General features: G+C 41.5%; 1 protein-coding gene across 1 annotated transcript; it reads left to right on the plus strand.

Moving 5' to 3' along the window:
* Positions 1-10983: 10983 nt before the first annotated feature.
* Positions 10984-12119, plus strand: LOC111889930 (ethylene-responsive transcription factor ESR2). Its single transcript, XM_023886074.2, has one exon. It carries the CDS (start codon positions 11000-11002, stop codon positions 12017-12019), a length of 1020 nt encoding a protein of 339 aa, XP_023741842.1. The 5' UTR covers positions 10984-10999; the 3' UTR covers positions 12020-12119.
* The last annotated feature ends 2501 nt before the right edge of the window (positions 12120-14620 follow it).

Consider the following 14620-nt stretch of genomic DNA (forward strand, 5'->3'; position numbering starts at 1 on the left):
GCAAAAATGCGCGTCTGAAATCCTTCAAAATTTTGAAGAGATGACATTATTTTTACGTCACACGCTTTTGCGTATAGTAAATCCGTGCGTGTCATAAATTGCGCGTCATTAAAGGCCTATTTTCTAGTAGTGAAAGTGAGCGCTCTTCGTCAACCTGTCCACAATCACCCAAATTGCATCGACACCCCTTGCGGTCCTTGGCAATTTGGTGATGAAATCCATGGTAATCTGTTCCCATTTCCACTCGGGAATCTCTAATGGCTGCAGCTTACCATGTGGACGCTGGTGTTCGGCCTTAACCCTGCGACAGGTCAAGCATCTCTCTACAAACCACGCGACATCCCTCTTCATACAGGGCCACCAATATTCCTTTTTCAGGTCCAAATACATCTTAGTGGCCCCGGGATGGATCGAGAATTCCGATCGATGAGCCTCTTCCATCAAAATGGTACGCGTTCCGCCCACGGACGGTACCCATATCCGACCCTGAAAAGTCATAAGCCCCCGGCTATTGGTAACGAATTCCGATACCAGCCCGACAACTCGCTCTCTCTTCTGGCTTTCTGACCGCCCCACGGATAGCATCCAACACTGGGGTCATCACTGTCAATTTTAAACAAACATCCCGCAATGGGGCGCCCTCCGCCCTTCGGCTCAGAGCATCGGCTACAACATTAGCCTTGCCCGGGTGGTACAAGATCTCACAATCATAATCCTTGACCACGTCCAACCACCTCCTATGGTGCATATTCAGGTTGGGCTGATCCATCAAATACTTCAAGCTCTTGTGGTCCGTGTATATCGTACACCGAACCCCATAAAGATAATGTCGCCAGATCTTGAGGGCGAACACTACCGCTCCCAATTCCAAATCATGAGTGGGATATCTCGACTTATGAGGCTTAAGCTGCCTCGATGCATACGCTATCACATGCCCCCTCTGCATAAGCACCGCTCCTAATCCGAATATCGATGCATCACAATATACTACAAAATCCTCCATCCCTTCCGGAAGGGCTAATACTGGGGCCTCGCATAACTTCTGGCGAAGTGTCTCAAATGAGGTCTGCTGCTCCGGACCCCATGAAAATGCAACACCCTTCCGGGTCATCTGGTGAGTGGCACAGTGATCTTGGAGAAATCCTTAATAAATCTCCGATAATAGTCGGCCAATCCCAGAAAGCTCCTGATCTCGGTAGGTGGTCTCGGCACCTCCCACCTCATGACTGCCTCAATCTTGGCCGGATCGACCAATATCCCATTCTGGTTGACGAGATGTCCCAAGAACTGAACCTATTTTAACTAGAACTCACACTTAGAGAATTTGGCATACAGCCTCTCTGATCTCAGAACTCCAAGGATCTCCCTCAAATGCTCCTCATGTTGTTCTTTGGACCTCGAATATACCAAAATATCGTCAATGAATACGATCACCGACCGATCCAGCATCGACCTGCACACCCTGTTCATGAGATCCATGAACGCAGCTGGTGCATTGGTGAGCCCAAAAGGCATCACCACAAACTCGTAATGCCCATAACGAGTTCTGAATGCTGTCTTCTGGATATCTTCATCCCGAACCCTCATCTGATGATAACCCGACCTCAAGTCTATCTTGGAGAACCAAGATGCCCCCTGCAACTGATCGAACAGATCATCGATCCTCGGCAACGAATACCGGTTCTTGACCGTCAACTTGTTCAACTCCCGGTAATCAATACACATCCGGTGTGAACCATCCTTCTTCTTGACAAAAAGGATCGGCGCTCCCCAAAGTGAGCTACTCGGTCGAATAAACCCCTTCCCAACAGCTCCTGCAACTGCGAGGATAACTCCTGCATCTTTGGCGGCGCGAGGCGATAAGGCGCCTTGGCGATAGGTGTTGCTCCCGGAACCAAATCGATACGGAACTCCACTTGCCTCTCCGGAGGCACGCCCGGAAGTTCCTCGGGAAAAAAATCCGGAAACTCGCACACTATCGGAACCTCATCAATCGAACTTGGCCTCCCCGCAGCCACTCGTGTGTCCATCACATAGGCTACGAATCCACTGCATCCTTGCTGCAAACTCTGTCTCGCCCTGGCAGCCGAACAAAACGCTGACCCACACTGGGTCCCCTCGCCATATACCGTAAGCACTCCCCCACTAGGGTCTCGTATCGTCACCAACTGACGCTCGCAGTCTATAACAGCTCCAAATCGGCTCAACCAATCCATACCCACTATAACACACACGTCCCCCATCGCAATCGGGACAAGATCTATCGGGAACTCCACACCAAAGATCTCAAGGATACACCCTCGAATCACCTCCGACGCATACACTGCTCGCTCATCAGCTATGGAAACTCGCAGAGGTCGAATCAACGCCTCTCGACGGAAACTAATGTGCTAACTAAATGCCAAGGAAACAAATGACCGACTCGCACTCAAGTCAAATAATACCAAAGCTGGTACATAACTCACAAGAAAAGTACCTATGCATATAATCATATATGCACAATATGATAAACCAAAGATAAAATACAGAATACTTACCAGCTACAACATCGGGCGCCGCATGGACCTCCTCCGCAATCAACTGAAAAGCTCTCCCACGAGCCTTCGGAGCCTCGGCCTTCACCGGTCAAACCTCGGTAACCCTAGCAGCAGGCGCAGATCCCTGCGCTGATCCCTGGTGTAGCTGAGGGCACTCGGCCTTCCGATTTTCGGTCTGGTTGCAATGGAAGCAAACCATAAATCCCTTGGGGCAATCCCTGGCGATATGCCCCTCCTTGCCACATTTGTAGCAAGCACCCGATCGATAGGCCCCCCCGTCACCCTTGTCGCACTTCCCGCAAGTGCGGCCCTTCTGGCCTCCAGTCCTCGAATCAGCGGACTTGGTCCGCTTGGCAGCCGGCTGAGACTGAGCCGGCCGCCGATCCATCCTCTGAGACTCGACCTCCTCCCTGGCCTGAGTCTCCAACTCAATCTCCCTCTTCCGGGCATTTGCTGGAGCTCAGCAAATGTCTAGTACGTTGAGTTTGACAGGAACTCCCAAATGTCCCTCCTCAGAATACCCAAATACCGGCTCATCCGTGCCTGCTCAATAGACACCTGCTCAGGGCAGAACATCGCCCTCTCATGAAACTTCCGGGTGACCACAGTAACCGAATCATTACCCTGCTTGAGGGTCAAGAACTCCTGAACCAGCTGTTCCCTCTCCACCGGGGGAACATACTCGTCTCTAAACATGGTGGTGAACCTCTCTCAGGTCACCGCTGAAATCTCTGCAAGAGTGAAGTTCGCTATCACGAACTTCCACCAATCCTTTGCTCCCAAGCGAAGCCAGTTCAAAGCGAACCGTACCCTTAGATGCTCCGGACATGAACACGTATAGAAGCATCCCTCAATGTCAGCAATCCATCTCATAGCAACGATCGGATCCTGTGTCCCATCAAACTCGGGTGGCTTCATGTTGCTGAACTCCCGGAACAACAACGAGTCGCCTCCCTGAGGACTGGCAGCAGCCACAGCTGCTGTAGCTGCAGTGGCTACGGCCTCAGTCACCGCGGCGTACCGCTCATCAAAAGTCTCCAACAGTGTGGTCTTGATAGACCCAAACATCTCCGGAATCTCGGCCCTAATCGCCGTAGCCACCTTATCGTGGATCATCTAACGAAGCTCTTCGTCACTCACACCGCTCGCCTCAGGTCTGTGGTGTGTCCCAACCACGATGTCTCTGAAATACAATAAAAATTATCAGAGAGTCGATCGAGCATACTCATACTCGATGGCGCGACCCTACTCGTCCTCCGTTGTCTAAAAGATTCTTACTTGGAATGTCCACTGATCTGATGTCTTCAGTGGTACGAGCCCAATACTACTGACCACACCGCATCATCATTCGCTCCAAGTCCTCCTCCTTGGATCCTGGATTACGAGTACTCTATTCTCATGAGCTCCTAACTGCTATCTACTCGCTCTCAAAGCATCTCAGTAGCAGAAATCTCCTAGGCTAAGGCATCACAAATCAGGCCACTCTAGTCCTAATATGTATACCTAGCCTACTCTAGCATGCATAATGTAACATAACATATCTCATAACACATAATGTAAGGGTACTTTTAGGAATTCACCGTTCGGGCGCTGGCTGATCGTACACACGGCTCTGCTCTGTTTGTCTCAAAACTCTTTTTACTCTTTTCAAAAATTTTACTTCATTATCAAAATTTTCCTCAAATCCTCAGTTTGAGTTCAGATATGCCCGAAGGTGCATCCGAATCTCTCAAACCAAGGCTTTGATACCAACTTGTAACAACGTAAATTTCAAAGCAAAAATTTCATTTTTTTCACAACCATTTTCACATAAAATATTTTATAAAATATCCAACATTAGTTATCAAAACATTTCGTTTCCCAAGATCACAAAAATCAAATCCTCTCTCTAGTGTGTACGAGTCACGCCGGCGCCTTACCACAGTCCTCGCTAGTACCCGAAACACATAACACAACAACTGTAAGCATAAATGCTTAGTGAGTTCCCCAAAATACCCTTACACACATACGCCTTTCCAGGCCATACTCTACACGACCTTTCGGTCCATGTGTCTCAGGGGACTTTCGTCCCAGTCCCAGTAGACCTTCCGGTCCACATCATAATGCCTTCCGGCCCATATCATACATAGCATACACATCACATACATAACGCACACAGAACATGCAATGCATATCATACTAAACATGCATCTCATAACATACAAGACCTTCCGTTCACACATAGGTACCCTTCCAGGTACAGTATAGTGAGAAGACTCACCTCGTATGATCTTTATAATCTTACGTGCACGATATCTCTGAATCTCGAAACAACGACCTAGCCCCGCCTATTCACAATAAATAATCATTCAAATTATTATCGGCTTCCAAGGCTATGCTACGACCTTTTCCACTATCCCACAAAAGGGTAAAAGACCATTTCACCCCTCCCTGACTCAAAAGTCCACATGTTGACCAAAACCCTAGAAGTCAACAAAAGTGAACAGCAAGCAGTACGCGGGGCGTATTAGCTCCTGTACGTGGGGCGTACCCTTGCATTCCAGAAACGGGGGACGCGACCCATTATGCGGCGTGTACTGAGATTATGCCCAGCGTACATCCCAGTTTCTCACTTCCTCATTCTAATGTCTTAAACGATTAAGACATAACCCCATATTCCAGATCTGGCCATTTTAATACTTCTTAATCCATAAAGTCGAAACCTTTAAGCCTTTGCATGGCTATAAAGGATCCCCACACCTTCTAACACCTTTCCTTTCTCCTCCAAGAGTCTAGATCTCATGCATGGCTCAACATTCACGTCCAAGATTGCATTTTTATGAACATACAACTCATATAGTTCTGGAATATGATAGATCTAGGCCAATGGAGACTACTTGCTCATAAAGTCTCCATCTTGGGACCAAAAACCCTAGAAATTGGTCCAAGAAGCACACCATATAAACTACAAGGCAAGATCTGAAATTTTTACCTCAGGAAGAAGCTCCAACCTTTGTAGTCCTCAGATCTACACTTGTCCACCAACTTCTAGCCTCCACAATGGTCTCCTCTTCTCTTTCACCACCTTGAAAAGGCACTTTGAAGCTTAGAACACTCACACCCAAGCTAAAAACGAAGGAAATGCTCTCTTAGGGTTTCTTTCTGAAGGATGGTGGCTGAGGGACAAGACCATCTCATTCCTTTTATAGCCCTCAAGTCATATTAGAGTTTTGAGTCTGGGCCGGTTACGCCCAGGGTAACCTTAGGTACGCCCAGCGTACCCGGTTGGAACCGCATACAAAATAAGCGCGCGAGTATGCGCAACGTACTCCTTGTACGCCCAGCGTACTCACAAGCTTAACACTCAACACAAAGGACCCAATATGACAACTTGGAAAAGATGAAGGGTTAAATGGTTGAACCTGAATTTCGGGTTGTTACAACCTGAGATTGGTAATAAAGAAGGACAAGGTAATAATGAAGTTGAAAGACCAAGAGGTGAATCATCTAAAAAGTTAGGATGTACATTTAAATAATTTGTAGATTGTAAACCTACTGAGTTTTTAGGGAAAGATGATCCCGTAGTTGCTATGACATAGCTAACACATACAGAAAAGAAATTTCGCACTAGTAAATGTGCAGAAAAAAATAAAGTAGATTTCACTACAAATCTACTTACTGGAGCAACCCATTACTGGTGGGATATGATGAGTAGCACCTTGGGTGAAGAACTGATAAGTATGCTAACTTGGGATCAGTTTAAAGTAAAACTTTATGAAGAATATTGTTCTCAAACCACAGTTCGACAACTGGAGAAAGAATTTTCACAACTCACTCACGGGTCGAAATCAGTTCAAGAATACACTATAGAATTTAATGATAAAGCTCGGTTTGCAAAGCATATGGTTGATACAGAGGAAAGAAAAATAGACAAATATCGGTGGGGATTGACAACTCACATACGAGAATTATACACGAATCCAAATATACCACTTTTCGTCAAGTGGTAGATGTTGCAAAGGATTGTGAGTTGGAGATCAAATGTCAAGATCGAGAAAGAGAACGAAATGACGAGAGAGATAACCCAGGAGAAAAAAGACATTAGGAAGGAAAATCTGAAGGATCTGCGAAAGGAGGAAGAGCTTAGAATAAACCGTATAATTCTGATACAAGGAGGAACGAAGGAAAATGGTGTGATAAGTGTCGAAAACGACATGTTTGAAGTTGTGAAAGTACCGCAACTACTTTAAAATGTTTCCAATGTGGTAAGCCGGGACATACTGCTCAGAATTGTTTATCAAATAAGCCGTTGTGTTTCAACTATGGAGAAGGAGGGCATTTTTATGCAAACTGCCTGAGAACAAAAACAACGGTGCCGGGAGACGTTAGACGAGATGATAGAGGCAAGATGAAAGAGGTGAAGAAATAAGAAGGGAGAGAAGTTGTTATGAGGGGACGACTCTTTTAGATGACAATTGAGGAAGCCCAGGACAAACCTGATGTTGTCTCAAGTACTTCTACTTTAAACTAATCTCTAGTATGTGTTGTATTCGATACGGGTGCTAAGTTTTTGTTTGCTTCAAAACAATTTATTAAGAAATTAAAGATATCGTCCGTCCTACTAAATGAGAAAATAGTAGTTGAAATGATTGATGGAATTCGAGTTTTGGTTAAAGATCAATATTTAGATTGCCGGTTTGAAATTGACGGGAAAATTTACCCTATCAATATGAAACCGATAATCACCAGAGAGTTTGAAGTCGTGGTAGGAATGGACTGGTTGATTGCAAATAAAGCCCATATAATTTGCGACAAAAAATCACTTATTATTGAGTCTCCAAAGAGTCAAAAGTAGTTGTACAAGGAGAAAGGCAATTTAATAAAATTCGTGTAATAACAATGGCCCGAGCTAGAAACGATATTTTTAAAGGAGGGATAACGTACCTTGCATACATAACGGAGCCGAAGACCATGAAACGAGAAATTCATGATGTAGAAGTTGTGAAAGAGTATTCCGATGTGTTTCCTGATGAGTTGTCGGGATTACCTCCTGATCGAGAAGTAGAGTTCACTATTGATTTGGCACCAGGATCCTATCCCGTAGCATGAACGCCTTACCGATTAGCACCGTCAGAAATGGAGGAGCTCCGTAATAAGTTACAAGAACTGACTGATCAAGGTTTTATACGCCTGAGTTCGTCGCCATGGGGAGCACCAATTTTATTCATTAAAAAGAAGGACGGTACGATGCGTAAGTGTGTTGATTATAGAGAATTAAATAAGATTACTACAAAGAATCGATACCCAATACCACGAATCGATGATTTATTTAATCAACTCCAAGGTGCTTCATATTTCTCAAAAATCGATTTAAGATCAAAGTATCACTAGTTAAAGGTAACGGAAGCGGACATTCCGAAGACTACTTTTCGAACAAGATACATACATTACAAATTTTTGGTAACGCCGTTTGGTTTAACAAATGCACCTGCAACTTTTATGGATCTAATGAATAGGATATGTCGCCTGTTTTTAGATAAATTTCTGATCGTCTTCATAGATGATATTTTGATATATTCGAGAAGTTGTGATAAGCACTGTGAGGATTTACGACAAATTTTGGAAATGTTACATCAAGAGAAATTATATGCCAAATTTTCAAAATGTGAGTTTTGGCTTCAAGAGGTTCAATTTTTGGGCCACATGATTAATATAGACGGTGTGAAAATGGACCCCGCAAAAGTTGAGGTCATGATGAATTGGGATCCTCCGAATAATCCATCAGAGATTCGTAGTTTCGTTGCATTAGCAGGATACTACCGACGATTTATAGAAAACTTTTCTTCGATCGCGGCACCCTTAACTAAATTGATGAGAAAAAGCGAGAAATTCATATGGACTGACGATCATCATCATGCATTTCAACAATTAAAAGAGATGTTATGTCAAACTCCAATATTAGCCTTACCGCAAGGAGTAGATAGTTTCGTGGTGTATATGGATGCATCTGGAGTTGGTTTAGGATATGTTTTGAGAGAGGACGAGTAATTGCATATGCATCGAGACAACTGAAGCCAGTTGAACAAAAATATCATGTGCATGATCTTAAACATAAAAGTTTGAAATATGTATTTGATAAAAAAGAATTAAATATGCGTCAAAGAAGGTGGATGAAATTATCAAAAGATTATGATTGTGAGATTCATTACCACACCGGGAAAGCAAACATTGTTGCTGATGCATTAAGTCGGAAAGAAAAACCGATTAAAATTTCTTCTGCTAGAACAGGGATTGTTAGTAAACTACCGAAGTTGATCAAAAATAGCTAGAGAGAAGCAGAAAAGCCATAAAATTTGAAGCAATAAGCAATGGTTAATTACCCTTAATTACGAGTTATTTAAAAGCTGCAAATTTAATTTTAGTTTTTTTATTTTTTTGCAATAACAAATTCCAAGTTTGCAAGATATTATTATTTTTCGAAATATAACATATGAAAAATATGACTAGCAATTTAAACAATTCATATACATTTATCTATTACAACTTAATTAATCAAAAACATAATCTAAAATATAAAATATTTTAGTTTTACTTATCAAACATAAACTATATTTACGATTTACCTATTTTCTATAGGAATCTTTTAGTTATATTTTAGCCAACAAATAGATTGTCATTGCAATACAATTTTATAAGACTTGTTTAATTTTCTAAAATAAAAAAATAGTAAACAAACTTAAACTAAATTAGAAATCAAATATTCCCTACTCTCTCCCTACAATCATGGCCTTATATATAGGTGTTAGCAGCATTTATTTGCTCCTTTGAAAAAGAAAACCCTAATTATTAATAATATTTACTAACCCCATCCCCACCCAACACCACTTTCCACCCCCTCGATTCTAGACATTCAATTAAAACAATGCATATAAGATATAAATAATGTATATAAGATGTAAGAAATTCTGAGTCTAATTGATAGTATCATTTTTTTCATAGTGACGGAGCTTACAATAGTTGGCAGTGTTATTTCAAACAAAATCATCTAGTTGGACTACCTCTAATGAAGTGACCAGATGGACAAATTTTCATGGTTGAGAGGCTGCCTCACTCCTGTTCATCTACTTAGGGGTCCCCGTTCAGGGCAAACATGGGTCTCAAGAAACATTAGAAACCCATTGTTGATCGATTTCAAACAAAATTTTATAGTTGTAGGAATGTCAAAACTTTATAATTTGGAGGCCTTACAACCTTAAACAACTATGTTTTCGGTAGCCTTCCCATCTATTATTTCGTCCTATTTAATTAAAACACCCTTGTGCATTATTGATGTGCTTGAAAAAATCGGTAGAAAACTCTTGTGGAGAGGCAATGAAAGGAAATCGAAAAAAAGTTGTGTGTCATTAGCTAAGGTTGTTGCTCCCAAAGAAGGATGTCTTGAATCCGGAAACCATAGGGACCTTAACATCCCTGACTTGTAAAATGATGGTGGTATATGAAGACCGAACACAACTCACTTTTTGATGTCAAGTTAAAGAATTCACAATATAAACACAAAAACAAAAGAAACCATGTCGAAAAAACTGTCACACGGACTTGAATCTAAGATGAAATATGCGAGCAAGCCTAACTCTGTCATTAGATTGGACATTCCTCACTTCGCAACTATATATAAGGATATTACAGAGTTTATACATTATGGATAATCATACGTGTATTAATGTTAAGGGCATCCACAATGCATTGAACTCTATAACTGTTTCATACAACTCTATTCATTTTTATCCCACAATGCATTAAACTCTACAAGTTCAATGGAACATATTAAAAAAATTATTTAAAGATTTAAAGACTTTCCTTTTTCCTATTGAATTCCAAATCCATTGAATGTTAAGGTGGCATTCCATAATGGTGGAATTGTATTCATTGAATGACAACTAGACATGACACCTCATTCAACCCTTCCATTAAACTTCCCATTGTAGATGCTCTAAATTAACTTTAGCATCCACCGATTTGTTTCGTGGGATTAAAATACACACACGTTAAGATAGAACTAGAATTTAAAAACGTCGAAAACTTAGAAGTTTTTTATACAGATAAATTTTCTTCAAAAAATACCATAAAGATTATACATTTGAAATATCAAAAAGATTTATTTTCATATTTTTTTAAAATACTCGAAATAACCATTTCGAAAATTATTGTCATAATACTCAAAGTTGAGTTATTTTCCAAAATTTTGTGTCGTTTGTTTGAATATCTCTAAAAAGATTGTATTGCCAAGTGACAAGCTTTAGATTCAAGCTCAATCCCCCATGCATGCACATTCCTTCCTTTCTGTAGTTCTTCTAACTTCCAACACACAACGTACAACCACTTCATGCACACCTCACCTTTTGTCCTCCCTATAAATACCACCCACATCCCCACACTATCAATTATATTATTGCATATTTCCAAAAAACACTTCTATTTACAAAATGGAAGAAGCCATGAGAAGACTCGCCGGATACACACCCTCATCAGAATCTGACCTCTTTCAAGCACCCTCCCCCTCCGTCCAAAAACGTTGCAGCAACACAACAACCACAAACTCCGCCGCCAACAAGAGGCTAGCACTCAAAGAAGCTAATGGAACCAACGGTTCCATGAGATACCGAGGTGTTCGCCGCCGCCCCTGGGGTCGTTACGCCGCCGAGATACGCGACCCGCAGTCGAAAGAACGTCGGTGGCTCGGGACTTTTGACACAGCCGAGGAAGCTGCATGTGCTTATGACTGCGCCGCCCGTGCCATGCGTGGCAGCAAGGCTCGAACCAACTTTGTGTACCCTCCTCCGCCTAGCGATAGTCTCCTTAATCCTTTCACTTTCAACAAGACCCAATCTCAACCTTTATCTTCCTCACCTTACGAAAACTTTCCGATGCCGACGTTACAGCGGAACACTTCGTTTAACTCTCTTCTCTTCCACGATTTCTTCAACTCCGGTTCATCTTCATCGTTCTGCAACTCTGGCGCTGCTTTGTCGGGTTGTACATCGACAGGTTCTGCACACGCTTCAAAAACTTGTACGGCCATGCCGGTTCTGTCTAATCAAGACGAGTACAAGGAGTTCTTCCCTTCGGAGTCGGATCATTCTGGTTTGCTAGATGAAGTGTTAACCGGGTTTTACCCGAAGCCGGAGAAACAAGCCAAACCTGATCTAAAAGCTTTGTCTGGACCGGAACCGGTTCATGATAATAAGAAGACACTTGAATCGAACCCTTTTGGTTTCTTTTTTGAAAACCCTAACAGGATCTCTTCTGCACCTACAAACAGTCACCACAGCCAGCTTGGATTTGAGCAGAGCTTCAACGGTGGTGGTGGTGGTGGTTTTCCGTTCTACAGTCATCATATGGCGCCGGCGCCGGTGTCTTTTGAGAATCAAGAAAGTATCTTTGCAGATGTTTTTCAGTATCCAGATATTGTCGGTTTGTTTGCTGCTAGACTTCAAAATGCTTGAAGAAACCTATGATGTTTCTTTATATAAGCTTTTGTTCTTTTGGGTTCACTGATTATAAGAATTAATGAAATATAAGATAAGTAAGTAGTTTTCTTGTTGATTCTAATGTTAATCAAGAATATCTTCAGTCTAGATCACTTTTCTTTACTGTTCTAATTTTCGATGTCGAAGAATATTTTCAAAAAAAGCTTCCTCTAAAACATAATTCGATTCTAGATGAATTATGATATTTTTGTGTTCATGTTGGAAGCATCAAGTTTCATAATTCATCATCTTGGGTTATTGCAGATCTATTTTTGTTTGTAAATCTTATAAACTAAATCAGTATATTCAAAAGATCCTCACGTTTCTATGTTGTTGATTTCAGATTAACAAAAAAAATGAATTTGCATGTGTTTTTGAAGATTATACATACGCCTTTTATATGTTCAGATTTGAAGATAATAGATTAATCATATATTCATATTTTATTACAAACCGAATGTTTGTACACAGGTTCTGTTTGCCAAAAATAATACATAAAATGGGGCTTCGGAGTGTTCCTAGATTCGGGGAAAAAGTTGATTGTTGAATCTCCTTTTTCCTTGAGTTGACCTTTTAGTTGATGATATAAGAACGTGAGGAAGCTTTTTCGGATCAAGCTTTTTGGCCTTTTTTACTTTGTACATCTTTTGTTCATTCAAAATATGGATCATATGTGATGATGGCCAAATCTTTTTGTTGTACATCTTTTGTTTATTCAAAGCTTCAACACATGTGGATAGTGGAAGCTTGTAAGGGTACAATTGTCAATGTACTCGAAACATTCGAAACCCAAAATCCCTATATAATTAATATTTTGTAATATTAAACAACAGTAATTCACTAAAATGATCTGATCTAGAGCTTTTATATATTTTATAAAATCATTTTTGTTCAACTATCAAAAAAGACAATTTGCCTCGTTACATAAATATGTCTGATCTACGTTTTATTTATACTTTTTGTGCTACATTTTTCATAAACTTATCAAACATTTACCAGGGTTGTTTTCTTTTGGCAAAATGAAGTTAAATGAATTAGGTGTTGTTCGTTTTAAAAAAACCTCTTTTTTTATACTTTTTGTGCTACATTTTTCATAAACTTATCAAACATTTACCGTGGTTGTTTTCTTTTGGCAAAATGAAGTTAAATGAATTAGGTGTTGTTCGTTTTAAAAAAACCACTTTTTAGCATTTATTGTTGCTTGGCACAGAACACGTGCAACATTTTTAATTTCGCAGCAGTTTGTTTTTTAAACAGCTTCGGGCTCAAAAACCTTTTCTCATCTTTGCCCCAAACAACATTGACATTGCCTTTCTTCACCTCTTTCTAACTAAATGTAACATCCATAAAATTTCACACCAAATTTAAACTTTTTCAATCATAAATAAAAATCACATAACATTGTTTACAAAATGTTTTCAAATCATTTTCCATCAGAGTGTCCCAAAAATCATAAGGATAAGGAGCGATACGGTCACGCCTTCGTCTTTTCACGATCTCCTGAAGTACCTGAAACAGTAAACTGAAACTGTAAGCCCGAGAGCCTAGTGAGCTACCCCCAAAATACCAACACCACACTGACAATACCATAACAGTAATGATCAACCAGTCAACATGCATACTGGGCCATCGGCCTGACTGGACCGCCCTACCGGGCCTACAGTCTGTCTGGATCTATCCCGAGTCTTCGGCATGACTGGTCCGCCACGTGGGCCTACAGTCTCTCCGGACCGCTCATATGGTATGTTGGCCTTTAGCACAAAGCAGGACCGCCTCAACCCAACCAACAAACAAATAACCATGTGCACATAACTATCATATACTGGCATATACAAACATCAAACATATTTGTCTCACTGATCACAATCATAGAATTCTCCTGTAACTAGAGTACCGACCTAGCAGGTCACTAACACACCAATCCCTACGGATCATAAAAGCATAACATACTGTCTACCTCGATTCCAAACTAACAAATCATAACCACATGCAACATACCATAACAATAACAACTAAAGGCCGGCCTTGGTGCCGTAGACCCTATCGATATAGTGAGGATAACTCACGTCGCAGATGTCGACTCGGAAGGCAAACTCTAACTCTCGGATCACTCGACACAGGCCCCACCACCTATAATCATAACTCAATATACGCATAAGTCTTTCACCTTATAAGGTACTCCATAACCCAATAGTCAACTCCTGATCAAGGTTAAAGTCCTCAGTCAGGGTCAACAGTCCATGTTGACCTTAACTCGCCGAGTACACCCAGCTACTCGCCGAGTCCCTTGAAGCACAATCCAACTCGCCGAGTCATCAAGGTGACTCGTCGAGTTCCTTCGAATCCCGATCAGACCTTAAGGCCACCCGTCGAGTTCCCTCCCCGCGACTCGACGGATATACTTACGAGCATATTCTTGGTTAAAACTCATCCGACTTGCCGAGTTGTTCTTCAACTCGTCGCCTCTCATGACAATCTTCACCGGACTCGCCGAGTTGTTCAACCAACTCGTTGAGTTCAATAGCCATCTCCATACAGATCCATTTTGAGCCATGCAGCAGCTCCAAATCACAGATT

This window comes from Lactuca sativa, chromosome 8 (assembly GCF_002870075.4).
Source record: "Lactuca sativa cultivar Salinas chromosome 8, Lsat_Salinas_v11, whole genome shotgun sequence".
NCBI lineage: Eukaryota > Viridiplantae > Streptophyta > Magnoliopsida > Asterales > Asteraceae > Lactuca > Lactuca sativa.

Coding starts and splice junctions, on each gene's coding strand:
- LOC111889930 (XM_023886074.2), top strand. CDS start 11,000: ATGGAAGAAGCCATGAGAAGACTCGCCGGATACACACCCTCATCAGAA.